The following is a 16,054-nucleotide window of genomic DNA, read 5'->3' on the forward strand; positions in this document are numbered from 1 at the left end:
ATATCTTCAAGTCCAAATGGCTTGTGAATGCTTTCAAATATTTAAGGTAGAAGTGATATCAATTTTGCACAAACTCCTTCATAAGTAGAGGAGGTGGAAACGTTCACAACTTGTTTCATGAAGTTAGCATACTCATATACCAAAACCCGATAACATTTGCTAAAAGAAAGGAAAATTACAGGCTAAGATCTGTAAGAAGCATAGATGAAGTAATCACAAAATATCTTATCCAGCTAAATCAGTGATGTATATTAAAAGGTAATATGTTGTTACCAAATGGAGTTTGTTCTAGCATTGCAGGAATTTGAAAATCAATCAATGAATTTTGGTATGTTAACATTCAGGAAGAAATTTATAATGTCATGGCAATTGGTATAGAGAAATACTTTCATAAAATTCAACACTAATGCATGAGGGAGAAAGAAGGAAACAAACAAGGAAACAAAGAAAGAAGCCTCTCAGTAAACTAGGAATAGACAGAAACATCCTTCAGCTAATATCATGCTTAATAATGAAATATTGAATATTCCCCCTATGAAGTTATAAGTAAAAGTAGATTACCAATAATCACCACTAATGTTTAATACAGTTCTGATAGTTTAACAGTGCAATAAGACAAGAAAAAGTAACATTTATATTTGAAACATAAGTAACAGTACTATATTATATACTTGATAGTTTCTAAAAAAGTAGATCTTAAATGTTCTCACCACAAAAAAATAAATAGTAATTATGTGAAGTGATGGAAGTGTTAGCTGATACTTTGATGGTGATCATTTCACAGTATTTAAGTGTACCAATCAACTTGTACACCTTAAATTTACACAATGTTACATGTTACATTGTTACACAATGTTACATGTCAACTAAGGAAAAAAAAGTACAGTTCTCTGTGTGAGTAGATAATATAATTATTAAGAAATCCAAAATAATGTACAAGTTATACGAGTTAATAAGTGAATTTGTCAAGGTTGCTGGATACTGGGTCAATATAGAAAAACAACTGTGTTTGTAACAAGCAATTTGAAAATGAAGTTAAATGCCATTTGTAATATCATCAAGCCAAAAAAATCAATATACTTATAATAGTCCTAATCAAGCTAGACAAACCTCTAGACTGAAAACTGCACAATATTGCTGAAAGCACAGATCTAAATAAAAGCAGAGATATATTAAGGTTGAGGGTTAGCCGGGAGCAATCCCATTTATACTCACATCAGACATTTTGTGTGTGTGCGTGGTAATTGAGGAGCTGATTCTAAAATCGGTATGGAAGTACAAAGGACCTAAAGCAATCAAGACAATTTTCAAAAAGAACAATTGTGGAAGACCTACACTACCAGAAGTGAAGACTTACTACACATTCCTACTAATTACAAGCCAAAAAAGAAAAAAAAAGAAAAAAAGAAAAACAAAATAGAGAGTCCAGAAAGAGACTCAAAGATATTTCATCGTTTCATTTACAAAAAAAGGAACCATTACAATTCAGTAGGAGAAAGGATGGTTGGCTCAATAGGTAGTTGCTAGAGCAAAATGAACAGTGCTAGAAAAATGAGTTTCCCCCCCATTTTACACCATATACAAATTAATGGTGGCACATGTACTTAAATGTGATAACTAAAACAATAGATCATCTGAAAGAAAACAGAAAAAATATTTCATGAACTTTAAGTAGGAAAATATTTCTTAAACAGGAAATAAAAAAAGATTAAAAAAAAGTTATGTTATTTTAATGAAACTAAAAGCTTCTGTTTATCCAAAGGTCTCTGAAGAAGATACTAGCTATCTGTACCTATGTATAAAAAAAGAATCATATTTGGAAATATCACAAATGACTACGAGTCAAAAAAAATGAAATGTATACACAATAAAAAATGAGCAAAAGACTTGAACAGTCATTTTACAAAAGAGGATTTCCAGGATAATATCCCACAAGGTGCTCAATATCATGTCATTAAGAAAATGCACAATAAAACTACAATAACATATCACAGCCAGAATAGCCAAGGCAATCCTAAAAAAAGAACAAAGTTGGAAGACTTAACCAGATTTGAAGGCTTACTCTAAAATGACACAATGATAAAATGACACAACAATGATAAAATGACACGATGACATAGCCACAGTATAGCTAAAATGGAAAAAACTGATTATACCAAGTGTAGATAAAAATGTGAAGCAATGGTTCTCATATACATTGTTTTGGGGAGTGTAAATTGGTACGAACGTTTTGAAAAACTGTGTTGCTAAAGATAGGATCACTCTATGAGCTAGTAACTCCATTCTTAGATTTTTACACAGAGAATTGTATATGTTCACCAAAAGATTTGCACAAGAATATTTGTATCAGTTTTATTCATAAGGGCCCCAAATTGGAAATAATCTAAAGGTACATCAACAAGAGAAAGATAAATATTGTGTTTTCGTATAATGTAACACTACAAAATAATTTTTTAATGTAACTTTTAATGCGAACAACAATAAATGTGAATTTCACATACGAGTAAATAAAGGATGGTAAATCAAGACACAATTCTATTTATAGGAAATGAGCAAAAATAACTGATAATAGAAGTCATTGAACTGTCTAAGATCAGTGCACTTTCTTGACACCACTGAATTTATATATGTCAACAAAAGGTAATAAAGGGAGGGTGTTTATTAGACACTCTGTTCCAAGTTGGTGGAAGTTACTTTAATTACTTTAATGGAGTTATATCGAGAAAGAGAAAATAACAGCAAAAAGTCACAGTAACTTTCAGAAATATGTAGCTCCTTGAGCAAAGATGAATAGAAACAATATTTTTGCTTCCTTGATAAATTGGCCTCATAAACCTTGGTAAATTTCCTATCATGTCTGTTTTCCCAAAGGTTATAAGCTAGACGTGGGACTTGAAGTTTCGGTTGAATCATTCTTTCATCTGGCATTCTTTTAAATCAAATCCTCTCAGTCAGCTTGCCAATGTTTGTGTAATTTGAGTTTATCCTAGTGTATGTCTCCATTTTGACCAATTAATCTCAAGTATAATTTTAGTGTTCTCAATGATTATTCTTCTGATGCAGTTAAGAGTCACTCAGATGTCTCCAAAGTACTGAACACCCGTGGGTAAAATCCACTAAGAAGTGCAGGGTAGAGGAAGGAATATGTGTGCTGTTAAGAGGAAGGTAAATAGAAGCTAGAGGCCTCGTAAATGTAAAGACATTGGGAACAGACAGAGGAAGGATCGGAACCTCAAACGCACTACATGTAGTTCCTTGCAGTAAAGTGGCTTTTGCCGCCTATAAGCTATGTGACCTCAGGACTTACCTTCTCTACGTCTCAGTTTCCATCTCTGTACGTAGGGGATAATAGCACACACCTGGAAGCATAGTTGTGACGAGTAATAGAGGTGGAAGGTGTTGAGCACAAAGGAAGCTTTCAATCAATGTTAGCAGGTGATGTGATAATAGGTTCAGCCAAAGGTGGAGAGAGTTTTTGGTTTTGAGTTGTGAGATACTGAAACAAGGTTGGTAATGGGAAGCGGCTGTGTTCCACAGGGTGAGGAACCCAGATCTACCACCTACTAGTGAGTTGAATAGCACAAATTTTCTATTCTCTGTTGCCAGTAATGTTCCCTCACTTTTTCGTTTCCTACTAGAATTCCATGCTCCCAATACCAGGAGAGGTACCACATTTCTAATGGTCTTTTCCTTGGCCCAAAATACAAAAGGAAGCAGCCTGGATTCAGAGTAACAATGAAATATGCACGTGCCTTTCAACAGAGGTTGCTGCTAAAGGGCACAATTTAGAGCCCTATCCAGGTCTACCAGCAGAGCCTCTGTTCTTTATACCCCACCCCATTGCCTTCTAGAAGCTCTCGCTTCTGCTCCTTGCTCCATCACTTACTAGTTAATATGATCTGGGTAAATGATTTAAGTTCGCTAAATTTTTAGATTCCTCATGTGAAACTGTGGCTGCATGAGAAAACTCAGTTCAAATCATCCCTCTACCACTTAACCCCATATAAGTCCTTGAGCAACCCACTTTATTTCTTCTGATGACTCACTTTCCCCTTCCATAAAGGAAAATAACAGTATCTTCCAGGTTTGTTCCAAGAAACCAATGAGCTAATGCATGGAAAGCATTTAGCAGGGCTCTTGAAACATTTCAAGTATGTAGTATACATTAACGGTTAATATTAGCTTGAGTAATACACAGGTCAACAAAATTTCAGTAGATTAAAAACGGCTAGTCCCATTGGAGTCATTGTGAAATGATTTGACCACAGGCAATATCCAGAACTAAATGCTATTTGAGAAAACCGTTGTTGTATTTCTAAAAGTGATTGATCCAATGGCTTAAGTGGAATTTTTGCTTTTCCCACAGAGCACGAATTGTCAAAATTGAAGTCAAACACAGGCCAAAAAGAAAACTGCTCACCTTCGTGATACATGAAACTGGGAAAAGAGCTTTAAGATAAACGCCAAATTGATTGAAAAACTAGCTGAGTAACTAATATATAATATATATGAATCATGCATTAGAAATTATATGTACATATGTATTATATATGTATATATATGTATATATATATATATATATATGAGCATACACACACACACACACACAGTACAATCATCTTCACTCATACAGGAGGAAAACCGTGTAATAGGGGATCCTCCCCCCGCCCAAGGTAATGTGACTTTGCATATGTTACTTAACTGAGCCTCATTTTCCCAGTATAAATGTCTGAGTGGCTAGCTCATGGGGATTAAATGAGAACATACAATATGGAGTTCTAGTGCATAAAAGGCACTTTTAAAATCATTTTCCTTTCTTTTTTAAATAAGTAGGTCTTATAATTACCATCAGAGATGGAACTAAGTTTGGCCAAATTCCGCAGGAAAGGAGAGTTACAGGGTGCAGCTTCATCTAAACATTGTCTCTTCCCCCGAGTCCTCTTTTGGAGAGCTCCTCTTAGTTGGGCGCAACCGTCCCCCAGCTCTCTGCTTATTTTTCTTCCTGAATTTTCATTGCATCTAGAGCACTAGCATTTGTGCATGACTGGTGTTGTGAACAGGTCCTTTTGCATTTTTGTAAACGCTTTTATTCTTATGCTCACCTTTCATGTGTTTATCTAAATATTTCTTTTCAGCAATGTTTAAAGTTTATTTTTATTTATTTTGAGAGAGAAGATAGAAAGAATGCAGGAGGGGCAGAGAGAGGGAGGCAGAATCTCAAGTAGGTTCCGCCTTGTCAGCACAGAGCCCGATGCAGGGCTTCGTCTGTCTAATGAACCGTGAGATGGTGACTGGAGCTGAAGAGTCGGAAGCTTAACCGACTGAGCCACTCAGGCGCCCCTACTTATCTACATATTTCTTGCGTACTTACCATGCACAGGCACCGTAGTATGTGACTCAACTCTTTTAGAATGGGTCTCTGGGTTACAGTTTGCAACACATTCACTTACTCAAACCCACATTCTCGCAGCACCAAGTCAGTATTTACTCAACCAAGACATAACATAAATAATTCTCAGTACGCTAATTACCCCTGGGAATGGCAATGCCAGTTTTTTGCTGTGAAGTGTTAAGCCCTTCCATGCAGAGGTGCTCCAATAGCCTTAGAGTAAGTTAGCTTTTTCTGGGCAGGCCTCAAGCTTTCCCTTGAACCATGGCCAAGGAGATGATACCTCTGAGTCCTTTTATGGGCCAAGAATTCATCGTGTTTGTCCTCTTTTTTCTCAAACAGCAATCACAGCACCATGTTTCCATTCATTATTCACAATCTACCCTTTGTCATCTTTATCTGGAGACCCAATTGTGTTCCTTTGTGTGATAGGTGAGTGAAGGTTCTCCTCTGCTCTCTTGTCTCCAACTCTGCCGTGTTCCCAGGTTCTTTTCTTTAATGTTAGGGTAAATGTCTCTGGTTCATGGATCATGTTAAAATTTTTAAGCCTACTTGTTAATTTTGAGAGAGAGACACAGAGAGCATGAGTGGGTTAGTGGCAGAGAGAGAGTGGGAGAGAATCCTAGGTAGGCTCTGCGCGGTGAATGCAGAGCTGGATGAGGGGCTCGAACTCATGAATCGTGAGGTCATGACCCGAGCCGAGATCAAGAGTTGACGCTTAACCAACCGAGCTACCCGGGTGCCCCAATTAATGGATCATGTCAGTATAGTCATTGTTCCTTACCCCTCTATTACTGCTTTCGTTTGGCCGCATGTAGTAATTTGTGTTAGTCATCACTGATTAACAAGAAATTTTAGTTATAGTTTCATATATCTTGTCCTGTGTTCACGCATGGAGTGTCCCTTGAGCAGGGGGAGACAATGTCTTGGGTCACTTTCTCTTTTGTCTGCATTTGGCAATCAGAGCTAACCTTTCTCAAGCACTTACTCAGGTACCATTCAATCCTCACAACTACTCCATGAAATAGGTGTAATTATTTATGAAAATAGATACTATTATTCACAGTACTTATAAATTATTGTTTGTAGATCAAAAAATTGAGTCTTAAAGATGTTCAAAATAATTATTGAAATAGGTCAACCTCTTAAGTTTTCCCTGTACGCTTCTTTCTGGAATAAGAAAAGCCCTTTCCTCTTTAGCAGTGTGAATCAAAACCCAATACCGAAGAGATGAACATATTATCACACTCAGCTCCAGACATTCCCATAAAGTCAACTACTCTAACAAAAGTGCTACTTCCTGGAAGTAAAAGTGCAAGTAAGGACTTTTGTTTGATGCAGCTAACAGCAAAAAAGCAGAAAGCGTGGGTCAAAAAGTAATGAGATGCATGGGCTAATCAGCAGAGGCCATTTCGAGAGCCAGAGTTTGCCTTAGACCAGGACATGGGACAACATGGCATGTTCTGTTAAATTTTATTCCTGAAATGAGGGCATCAGTAATACAAGAGGGGTATCTCAGAAATGATACAGTTCAAATTCCTTTCCTGAAAAAAATAGCTATAGACCATCCTTCACAATGAGCATCCAGAGGCTACCAAAGTTAGGCTGCTCACTAATTTATAGGGCTATACCTTCCCTTGTTGGATAGCTGTGGTGTATTAGTTTTTATTGCCACATAACAAACTTAGTGGTTTAAAACAACACAAATCCATTATCTCGCAGTTTCCGTGGGTTAGGGGTCTGACTGTGGATCCTCTGCTCAGTGTCTCACAAAAAGATCAAGGTGTCCTCTGGGCTGTGTTCCTTTCAGAGATCAAGGACCTCTTTCCAGATCACACGGTTATTGGCAGGATTCAGTTTCTTCTAGCACCGAGAGAGAGAGACCACCCCCCCCCCCCCTTCTCTTGCTGGTTGTAAACTAGAAGTTGCTCTCAGTTCTCAGTTCTTAGACACACTCAGAGCTCTTACCACACAGAGCTTTCCATTTTCAAAGATGCAATGGAAGAAGGTCCCTTGCATCAAGCCCCTATCACGCTCTGAATATCCATAACTCCAGAAAGAACGCAAGCTCTTTTCTGTGCTCACCTGATCAGGTCAGGCCCACCTAGGCAATCTCCCTTTTGATTAACTCAGCTGAGTCTATGTTAATTACATCTGTAAAATCCATTTTGCCACACAACATAACATAGTCACCGGAGTTACAGCTCATCATATTTATGGGTTCCACCACACTCAACTGAAGGGAATTATACAAGGGGAAGAGTCAATGGAGAGGTATCATGTTAAGATTCTGCCACCACAGATGGTTAGGAAATTGTCCTGTAATGAAAATAAATCAGGCTGGATTCTGCCAACTTATACTCTGTTCTCCACATCAGCCTCTCAACTATTGGAAGACAAGTGCCTTGATTATTCTTTGGGTAACTATTCCCAATATCTTTTAAACGATTCTATTTTTTTTTTTTATTTTAAATCCAAGTTAGTTAACATATAGTGTAACAATGGTTTCAGGAGTAGAATTTGGTGATTCATCACTTACATATACCCAGCACTCATCCCAACAAAAGTGCCATTCCTAATGCCCATCACCCATTTAGCCCATCCCCCCATCCAACACCCCTCCAGCAATCCTCAGTTTGTTCTCTGTATTTAAGAGTCTCTTATGATTTGCCTCCCTCTCTGTTTCTTTCTTATTTTTCCTTCCCTTCCCCTGTGCTCATCTGTTTTGTTTCTTAAATTCTACATATGAGTGGAATCATACTGTATTTATCTTTCTCTGACTGACTTATTTTGCTTAGCATAATACATTCTAGTTCCATCCACATTATTGCAGATGGCAAGATTTCATTCTTTTTGATCACTCAGTGATACTCCATTGTGTGTGTGTGCGCGCCCACGTGTGTGTGTGTGTATACTACATCTTCTTTATCCATTCATCAGTTGATGGATATTTGTGCTCTTTCCATAATTTTAGCTATTTTTGTTAGTGCTGCTATAAACACTGGGGTGCATGTGCCCCTTAAAATCAGCCTTTTTGTATCCCTTGAATAAATACCTAGTAGTGCAATTGCTGCATTGTAGGGTAGCTCTATTTTAAATTTTTTGAGGAGCCTCCATACTGTTCTCCAGAGTGGCTACACCATTTTAAATGATTCTTGTTTGTGAAATCCAGATACCTTTCTAAATACACTATACTTCTTGTTTGATTCTTAGAATTAAATATAACTCCCTAGAAGTTTCCTAAATATTATAGATTATAATAGAACTGTTATTTCTTCTATTATGCTGAATGGGCTTCTAGTGAGACATCCAAGTACTAATTTTTTATAGCTATATCATAGTGGTAACTAAAAATTCAGCCATGACCAAATAAAGCACTTTAATTACTTTTTCACACATAGCTACGAAGCCCAAGTCATTGATATCCCCACCTTGTAGTTTGAGAGTAACTTTAAACACAAACTCAATACCAAGGCCTGTTATACCACATTGTCAATTTCTCTCTTACAATCAAGTCTAGAAAACTTTTTGAATCTTGGTTCTGTCGCCTATATTGTTACCTTTCCCTCATAGTGGGGCATCAGTTACAGATTAGATAAGCTTGCCTTCATCCAAGCTGTTAACATGTTTTGACAAAAGACAGGAAAGAGGCCAATAGGGCGTGATTTTTGATTTTCAATTTTAATCCTTTGAGTAGGGTTTTTGTGTGTGTGTGTGTGTGTCTTTAAATTAAAGATGAGAAGTACATGCTGTTGTTTAAAATAATTCAGGGGCACCTGGGTGGCTCAGTTGGTTAAGCATCCAACTTTTGCTCAGGTCATGATCTCATGGTTCATGGGTTTGAGCCCTGCATTGAGCTCCACACTGGTGTGGAACCTGCTTGGGATTCTCTCTCTCCCTCTCTCTCTGTCCCTTCCCCCATTCATGCTTTCTCTTTCTCTCAAAATAAATAAATAAACTTTAAAAATATATTAAAATAATGCAGACGTTCCAAGTTCCTGATTTTTCATACTAATTCGTCACATACTGTTTGGTTTCGTAATGGTAGCTCTCAAACAATTATCACTCCCCAAGTTTAATCAGACAAAGGGAGGATATTTCCAATACTAATTTCACTTACTATTTGAAAATTTCCCATAGTAAGTCCTGCCTCCTTGGATGTAAATGAACTCCTTATATTTTCACAGCACTTTCCACATTTCATATATGGCACTCGCAAAACTTTCAAATCAGAGGGGTTAACGTGATATTGTTTTCAGGCACCTAGCAAGGCCCCAAAAGGTGTCCACACTCGTGGTTAACAGCAGGTCCTTGACTAAAGCCCAGATCTGTGGTCTTAGAGTCCAGGAATCCTTCACTGTTTCGCAGAAAACAAATTAATGTGAAGAGCTCTCCTGTCAAAACTGTATCTTCCACACCAAGTAGCCCTTTCCTCCCCTGGAGCTGCTCCCAGTTGTAATGTTGACATTTAGTTGGCAGGCGTCAGTAAAGAGGGGGAGAGCACCAGTGGAAAGATTGGCTTTGCAACTCATGTGAACAAAGCATCTCTTGTCTCAGAGGCAGAATCAAGACCACCTTTAGAAAGCAAATGCAGCACGAATGGCCTAAGAGAACCCTGAAACAATGGCTGACATGCACACTGTATACCTCAATACATGCCTGGCTAAGGAGAGAGACCTATGCCCCCCATGTGATTCAGAAAATTAAAATACTAGGCTACAGACTTTATAAATACATCACAGAGTTAGAGAAAAAATAAAGAGCGACCAAAGATTTTCATGAACAGTCATCTACGTGTTGGGAAAAAAAACCATCACAACTGGCACAGAGCTGTTTAGTAGTGAATACAGGTAAGCAGGTTTTAGTTCTTTGAATCCCTTCAAGATTTGAAGCATTATACCATTGTCCAGATCAGTGTGGTATGATAATAGAAGTCGCTGATGTGAACCATGTTTGTAATTGAAATTTCCTAGTGGACGCATTAAAGAAGTAAAAAGCAGATGAAATCAATTTTTATAACATATGTTATGTAACCCAACATATCCAAACTATCATTTCAAAGTGTAACCGATATAAAAATAATGGGGCGCCTGGGTGGCGCAGTCGGTTAAGCATCCGACTTCAGCCAGGTCACGATCTCGCGGTCCGTGAGTTCGAGCCCCGCATCGGGCTCTGGGCTGATGGCTCAGAGCCTGGAGCCTGTTTCCGATTCTGTGTCTCCCTCTCTCTCTGCCCCTCCCCCGTTCATGCTCTGTCTCTCTCTGTCCCAAAAATAAATAAACGTTGAAAAAAAAAATTAAAAAAAATTATTAATGAGCTATTTTACTCTTTTTTCTTTCACTATCTTCAAAATCTGGTGTGTATGTTACGCATAGAGCACATTTCACTTTGGTCCCACTATGTTGCTAGTATTCAAGAACCATGTATGACCAGGGACTGCCTTCCTGAACAGTGTCGGTGTACATGAAATCACTTATTTTTATTAGGTTAACAAAGAAGGGTGTGGAGAGAGGGTGGGTGTGGATTTCCCACAGATCTCATGGGGAACTGGAAGACCAAGCAGGAAACTGACACCCTTCTGCTATGTGACCCACATCTCATGGGCCCTTTCCATCTCCAGTGTTCCATCTCTGCCTGGGTCCCCATTCTCCTTCTCTCCCTTTCTCATTGCCTACCTGCAGACACTATTGCAGTGTGAATAGCAAGGAGTGTGAAGGGGGAAGAAGGGGGCTCGATTTCCAGCCTGTCCCTTGTAGACTGAAGAAGACCTTTTACAATTTACTTAACCTCTTCGATCTCAGATTTCTTTCTATGAAATAGGATTAAGTCCTTCATCACTGAATTCTAAGCATCAATTAAAATAACAAATGTAAACTTGTCAGTCCCAAACAGACCCTGCACTTTCTAAGCTTTTAATGATTATTTTTCAAGATGGCTATATGTTTGGTAGAAGAGGCAGTAGGGAAAGAGAAACTGGAGAAGTGAAAACTTTTAAAAATATATATATATACTTAGTACCAGGCCACAATGTTCTTTTTTTTTAGTACTTGGTGCTTAAAACCTCTCTATACTTTTAGCATAACTTCAACCCAAAGCACACTAAGCTTCACTAATACAGATATACCAAAAACATAAGAATTAACAAAAAACTTTCAGGTTTTGCTCGAGTTTGTCCAAGTAGATGGAGACCCAGATGATGAGGGGGAGACCCCTTCCTGAGCACGATGTGGGATATACACTGAATACTCCACAAAATGTCTAAGAAGGAAAGTTCATTCTGTCTGATGCATATGGGGTTGGCAAGAACTCTATCATCTAGAAGACAGTCTTCTCAGCCCGTTCCCCAACTATAAAATTGTGCCCTTGGATCTCAAGGAGCCTTACAATAATTAAATCTCTGCAGTTCCTAAAGCCAGTACCACTACAGTTGCACCTACCATAGCCTCAGATACTTTGAGAAGTCTGTACTCCAAAAAAGGGAAGACTCACCAGTTCATTCTCCTCTCCTTGGTTGAGCAGAGCCCGGTGGTCCTTCTTACTCTTCTCCTCCATCTAAACCAGACTTGTTAGGGTCCCTCCTGACTAACTGGGGAAAAGTCAAAGCTGCTTGAGACTTATGTGAACTCAGAACAGTCACTACTTGTCACTGCTTTCTCAGGTGCTTTTAAAATCTCTTACCACAATCCTCACCTATTAGGCTAACAAAGAAAAGAGAGGAAATACTCTCCTCAGCCACAGGATTGGCCCATTCATCTCTCCGCTTAGTGTGTTTCTTTTTTTTTTTCCCCCTCCCTGGTGTTTATTTGCTGATGTGAGATGTGATAGGCTCTAGACTTAAGTTGTTGAACCAGAAAGATTAATAATTTCGTGCACTGCCCGTAAGTATCTCAGCCAATGAATGAGAATGGCCACTTCACTAAAACCCCAAGGCAAAAAGATTAACTAGTTAGAGATGAGTAAAAACCCTGTGGAACTTCGGGATATGGATATGTTGGGGTGACAATGAGAATCTAAGGAAGGGGAGTTGGTTCATGATGGAGAATGTAGCAATCATTTTGGAATCAGGAAAACTTGAACTCTAGTACCTGCTCTACTGATGAACCTGAGCAGATCACTTAAAATCTGAATTTTAGGTTTCTAATATATAAAGTGTCAATAATAATTAAATAGTTGATATGATGATCTAAGATATTTGTAAAAAATCAACAATAGCACCTGTCACACTCAATAAAAGATAATCATCACCATTATTGTAACTCTAATGAAGAAAAAAGAAGTTTCTAATAATAATTTTCACTCCTTTCATTTTCTTTTTTTAGTTTGTAAAAAGTTTTCAGATAAGCATATAATGCAGGAGGAGCTAGAAAGGCTGATTATTGGGGATATCATCTAAATTTCCACAATTGTATAATTACCACTGAACTTGATATTTTTTTATCAAAAAATAGGTGCACTGGGATCCACTCAAAGTTTAAGTTGTTCATAAGAAAGAATTTTATCTTTTTTTTTTTCTTTTTATTGCATCTAGTCCACTGAGAAAAATCCTTGCCACTTTGGCTATGGAAGAAAACTTACCAGGAGTGAAGACTACAGAGGATGACACTTGACTCTCTCTTCTGCCTAAGAGAGGCATCGGTTGCCTTCAAGGGAACCAGTGCTGCCTTGAAGTTTAGGAGAATCCAACGTGCTCTCTGGCCCAGGAGGAAGTGGTGGATGGAAAAAATTATAGCTTTGCATGCCAGAGAGGCTGCTGAAGTGCCCACACTAAAGAGAAATATGTGATCACAAATGTGGCATTTTAAGTGTTACCAATCTGAGGTAGAGCTCAGATTTGGAGAAAGTTGTCTTGGGTTTTAGTAAAACGCAATTAAAGATTTGAGGAGTAGCTGTCACTTCTTATCCATCCACTCTTCACTCATATTTCTGCTAAAAGAATAGCTCCTTTGTCTGGGCAGTCTGACTTCAGCTGAAAGCACCAGGATGAGTCACGATTTACCTAAGAGTGGGCATGTGACCCAGTTCTCAACAGTAACGTGCAAAAGAAAGACAACTAGGGACAGAGGTCTTCTGGAAAAGATGAACCTATTGATGAAAAAGAGAAAATAGCTTATTTTCTATCTTTTACTCCCTTCCTTTGAAAGCGATAGGTGAGGATGTGATGCTTGGAGTATGGCAGCCATCTTTCGATCATAAGGAGAATGAAAATCACCATGCCAATGATGGCAGAGCAAAGCGCAGAAGAGCTTAGATCCTTATGATACCACTGAGCCATGGCACTAAGCCTGGGACTACTCGCTCCAGACACCTTGTTCCAAACTTAATGAGATGTTCTTAATAAAGCTGCTGCTGTTTGTGGTTTCTGCTACTTACAGCCCAAAGACACAAAAATGTAACACCCATCACAACTCTGTTCAACACCTACTCAGTAATTACATGTTAAACAACAGATACTCCAGACATTCGTGCTAGGCCTTTGGGATTTAGTGGCAAAAAGGAAAGTCACTATCCTGAGGGAGTTTACGGTTTCTTGGGAGAAACAGACAAGTGAGCATCTGCCTAAGTAGAAAGGATCTAGAACTCAGAGTGAATGGGATAACAGCTTCCTGAAGGAAGTGGCATCTGTGCCGACATCGCAAAGATGAGTGGAAGTTAACCAGGTGGAAGGAATGGGGGATAGAGATGGGTGGTGAGCACATGTTAGGCCAGAGAACAGAAGGACAGAGTGTGTGAAAAGATTCAAGAGAGGTGAGAAATATACCTGTGTGGGGTATCAAGAGAAATCAATGACTTCAGAAGAGAGGCAGAGAAGGGATGCACAGAGCAATGACGATGGAGATGTAAACAGGGGTGCACCTGGCCTTGAAGAGCTTATAAATCAAGTCAAACTGGTTGGTCCATTCTTTGAGTGGATTGCATGGGTGCCCGTGCATGTGTATGTGTACGTGTGTGGGTTCATTTGTTTTGTTTTGTTTTGTTTTGTTTTGTTTTGTTTTTGCTTAGTATGTGGCTAAAGAGTTCTCCTTACTAGCCAGACCCGAGACCTTTCTACTAATGAACATTCTTTCCATTCAACATAAAGTCTTCTTTGTTTTTCATGTTTACTTGCTTATTTTGAGAGAGAGAGAGAGAGAGAGGAAGAGAGTGCAGGGAGAGGCGGAGGGAGAGAGAGAGAGAGAGAGAGAGAGAGAAAATATCAAGCAAACTCTGCACTGTCAGTGCAGAGTCCGTTGTGGGGCTCGAACTCATGAACGGTGAGATCATGACCTGAGCCAAAACCCAGTATTGGATGCTTAACCGACTGAGCCACCCAGGAGCCCCCAACATAAAGTCTTCTAATAATTACAACTGTTCACAAATGGCCCACAGTTCATGAGCTTCCGAGCCCTAGCAGTGTGCATGCTGATATTTGGCCTGCTCGCCATACAGATAATTGAGTCACCAGGTCAAAGTTTGTATTAGATGCTCTTGAGGTTTTGTAAGTACTGAGCTGTTGCTTCAGCCACCAGAGGACATGCTCTGCAGAGAAAATAATCACATCTGCCTTAAACCCTAACTCCCAGAAGATCTGCAACTGATAAAGGTCAAAGGATCCATTGTCAGATGTCCATAAGCCAGAGAAAGCCAGTCACACTCCTGTGGCTTAGCCAGCCCCTTGCAGGCCCACGTGTGGAAGAGTCACCAGTTGAGTTTATGTGTGTAGCAGGGAAGTGGAGCAAGGGTGAAAGGATCTCTGGTGCGAGAAGCCACATCAGCATTAGTAGGAATGACTTCCTCCAGGCTGCACAGCCATAGTGCTCAGGAGGTGATAACTTACGTTGGGACATTGGGACGTTAGGACTCTCAGATCCTTTCTATCTGAAGGCAGCAGATTCTTGATCCCCTGTGGCTGGAAGCAAAACACAGTTCATCCTGTGAACCCCGAAGGCAAACTCTTTACTAATGACAAGAAGTTGTCACCACCATATGCCATAAGGTAAGGCTTCCAGAGACAGGAGGGGAGGGACGAGCAGGATGAGGAAATGCAAAAGGAAAGGGAGGGAAAGGCTCACCTCACACACAGTCTTGGAGAAATGATTCCCCTCAGAGGCCTAGTCTTAGACCTTACAAGGACTTACTGTTCAGAGTAAAGCCAGAGGAACTATAGAACTAAGAGAGTATCTCATTTCCTCCCACAGTCCCTGACTCAGAACGCAATTTGGTTAACTGTTCAACTCTTGGTTTTGAATCAGGTCATGGTCTCTCGGTTCATGAGTTCAATCCCTACACCAGGCTCTGTGCTGACAGCCTGGAGACTGGGATTCTCTTTTTTTTCCCTCTCTCTCTGCCCCTTCCCACTCATTCTCTTCTTCTCTCTCTCTCAAAATAAATAACCTTAAAAAAAACCCACAAAACTTCAATTTTAAAGATATTATTCAAAGTCAGCAATATATTTCAAGTATCAACTAAAATTTGCACTTACTATACAAAAATATTTCAGCTCACAACATGTACCTTGCTTTATTCTTTTTGAAGAGCCTTGGAAGAAAAAAAACTAGATAACCAAGTTGAAGCCAGTGGATGGAAATCTGATTGAGCTAAGGAATTAGATTTTATGTGGTTGGCAAAAAAGCATCCCTTAGAGGTGTACAACGACTCACCGACCTGTTCAGCTCCATTCCATTCTGC

At 39.1% G+C, this 16,054-nt stretch overlaps 1 protein-coding gene across 1 annotated transcript in view; it reads right to left on the reverse strand.

Moving 5' to 3' along the window:
• The window catches only part of LOC125175748 (probable cation-transporting ATPase 13A5), a 111,900-nt gene extending 99,959 nt beyond the window's left edge, over positions 1–11,941 (reverse strand). Inside the window, exon 1 of the mRNA XM_047876562.1 lies at positions 11,879–11,941. Coding sequence (XP_047732518.1) covers positions 11,879–11,941 — 63 coding nt within the window. The remainder of the gene's footprint in view (positions 1–11,878) is intronic.
• Between the last annotated feature and the right edge of the window lie 4,113 nt (positions 11,942–16,054).

This window comes from Prionailurus viverrinus, chromosome C2 (genome assembly GCF_022837055.1).
Source record: "Prionailurus viverrinus isolate Anna chromosome C2, UM_Priviv_1.0, whole genome shotgun sequence".
Classification (NCBI taxonomy): Eukaryota; Metazoa; Chordata; class Mammalia; order Carnivora; family Felidae; genus Prionailurus; species Prionailurus viverrinus.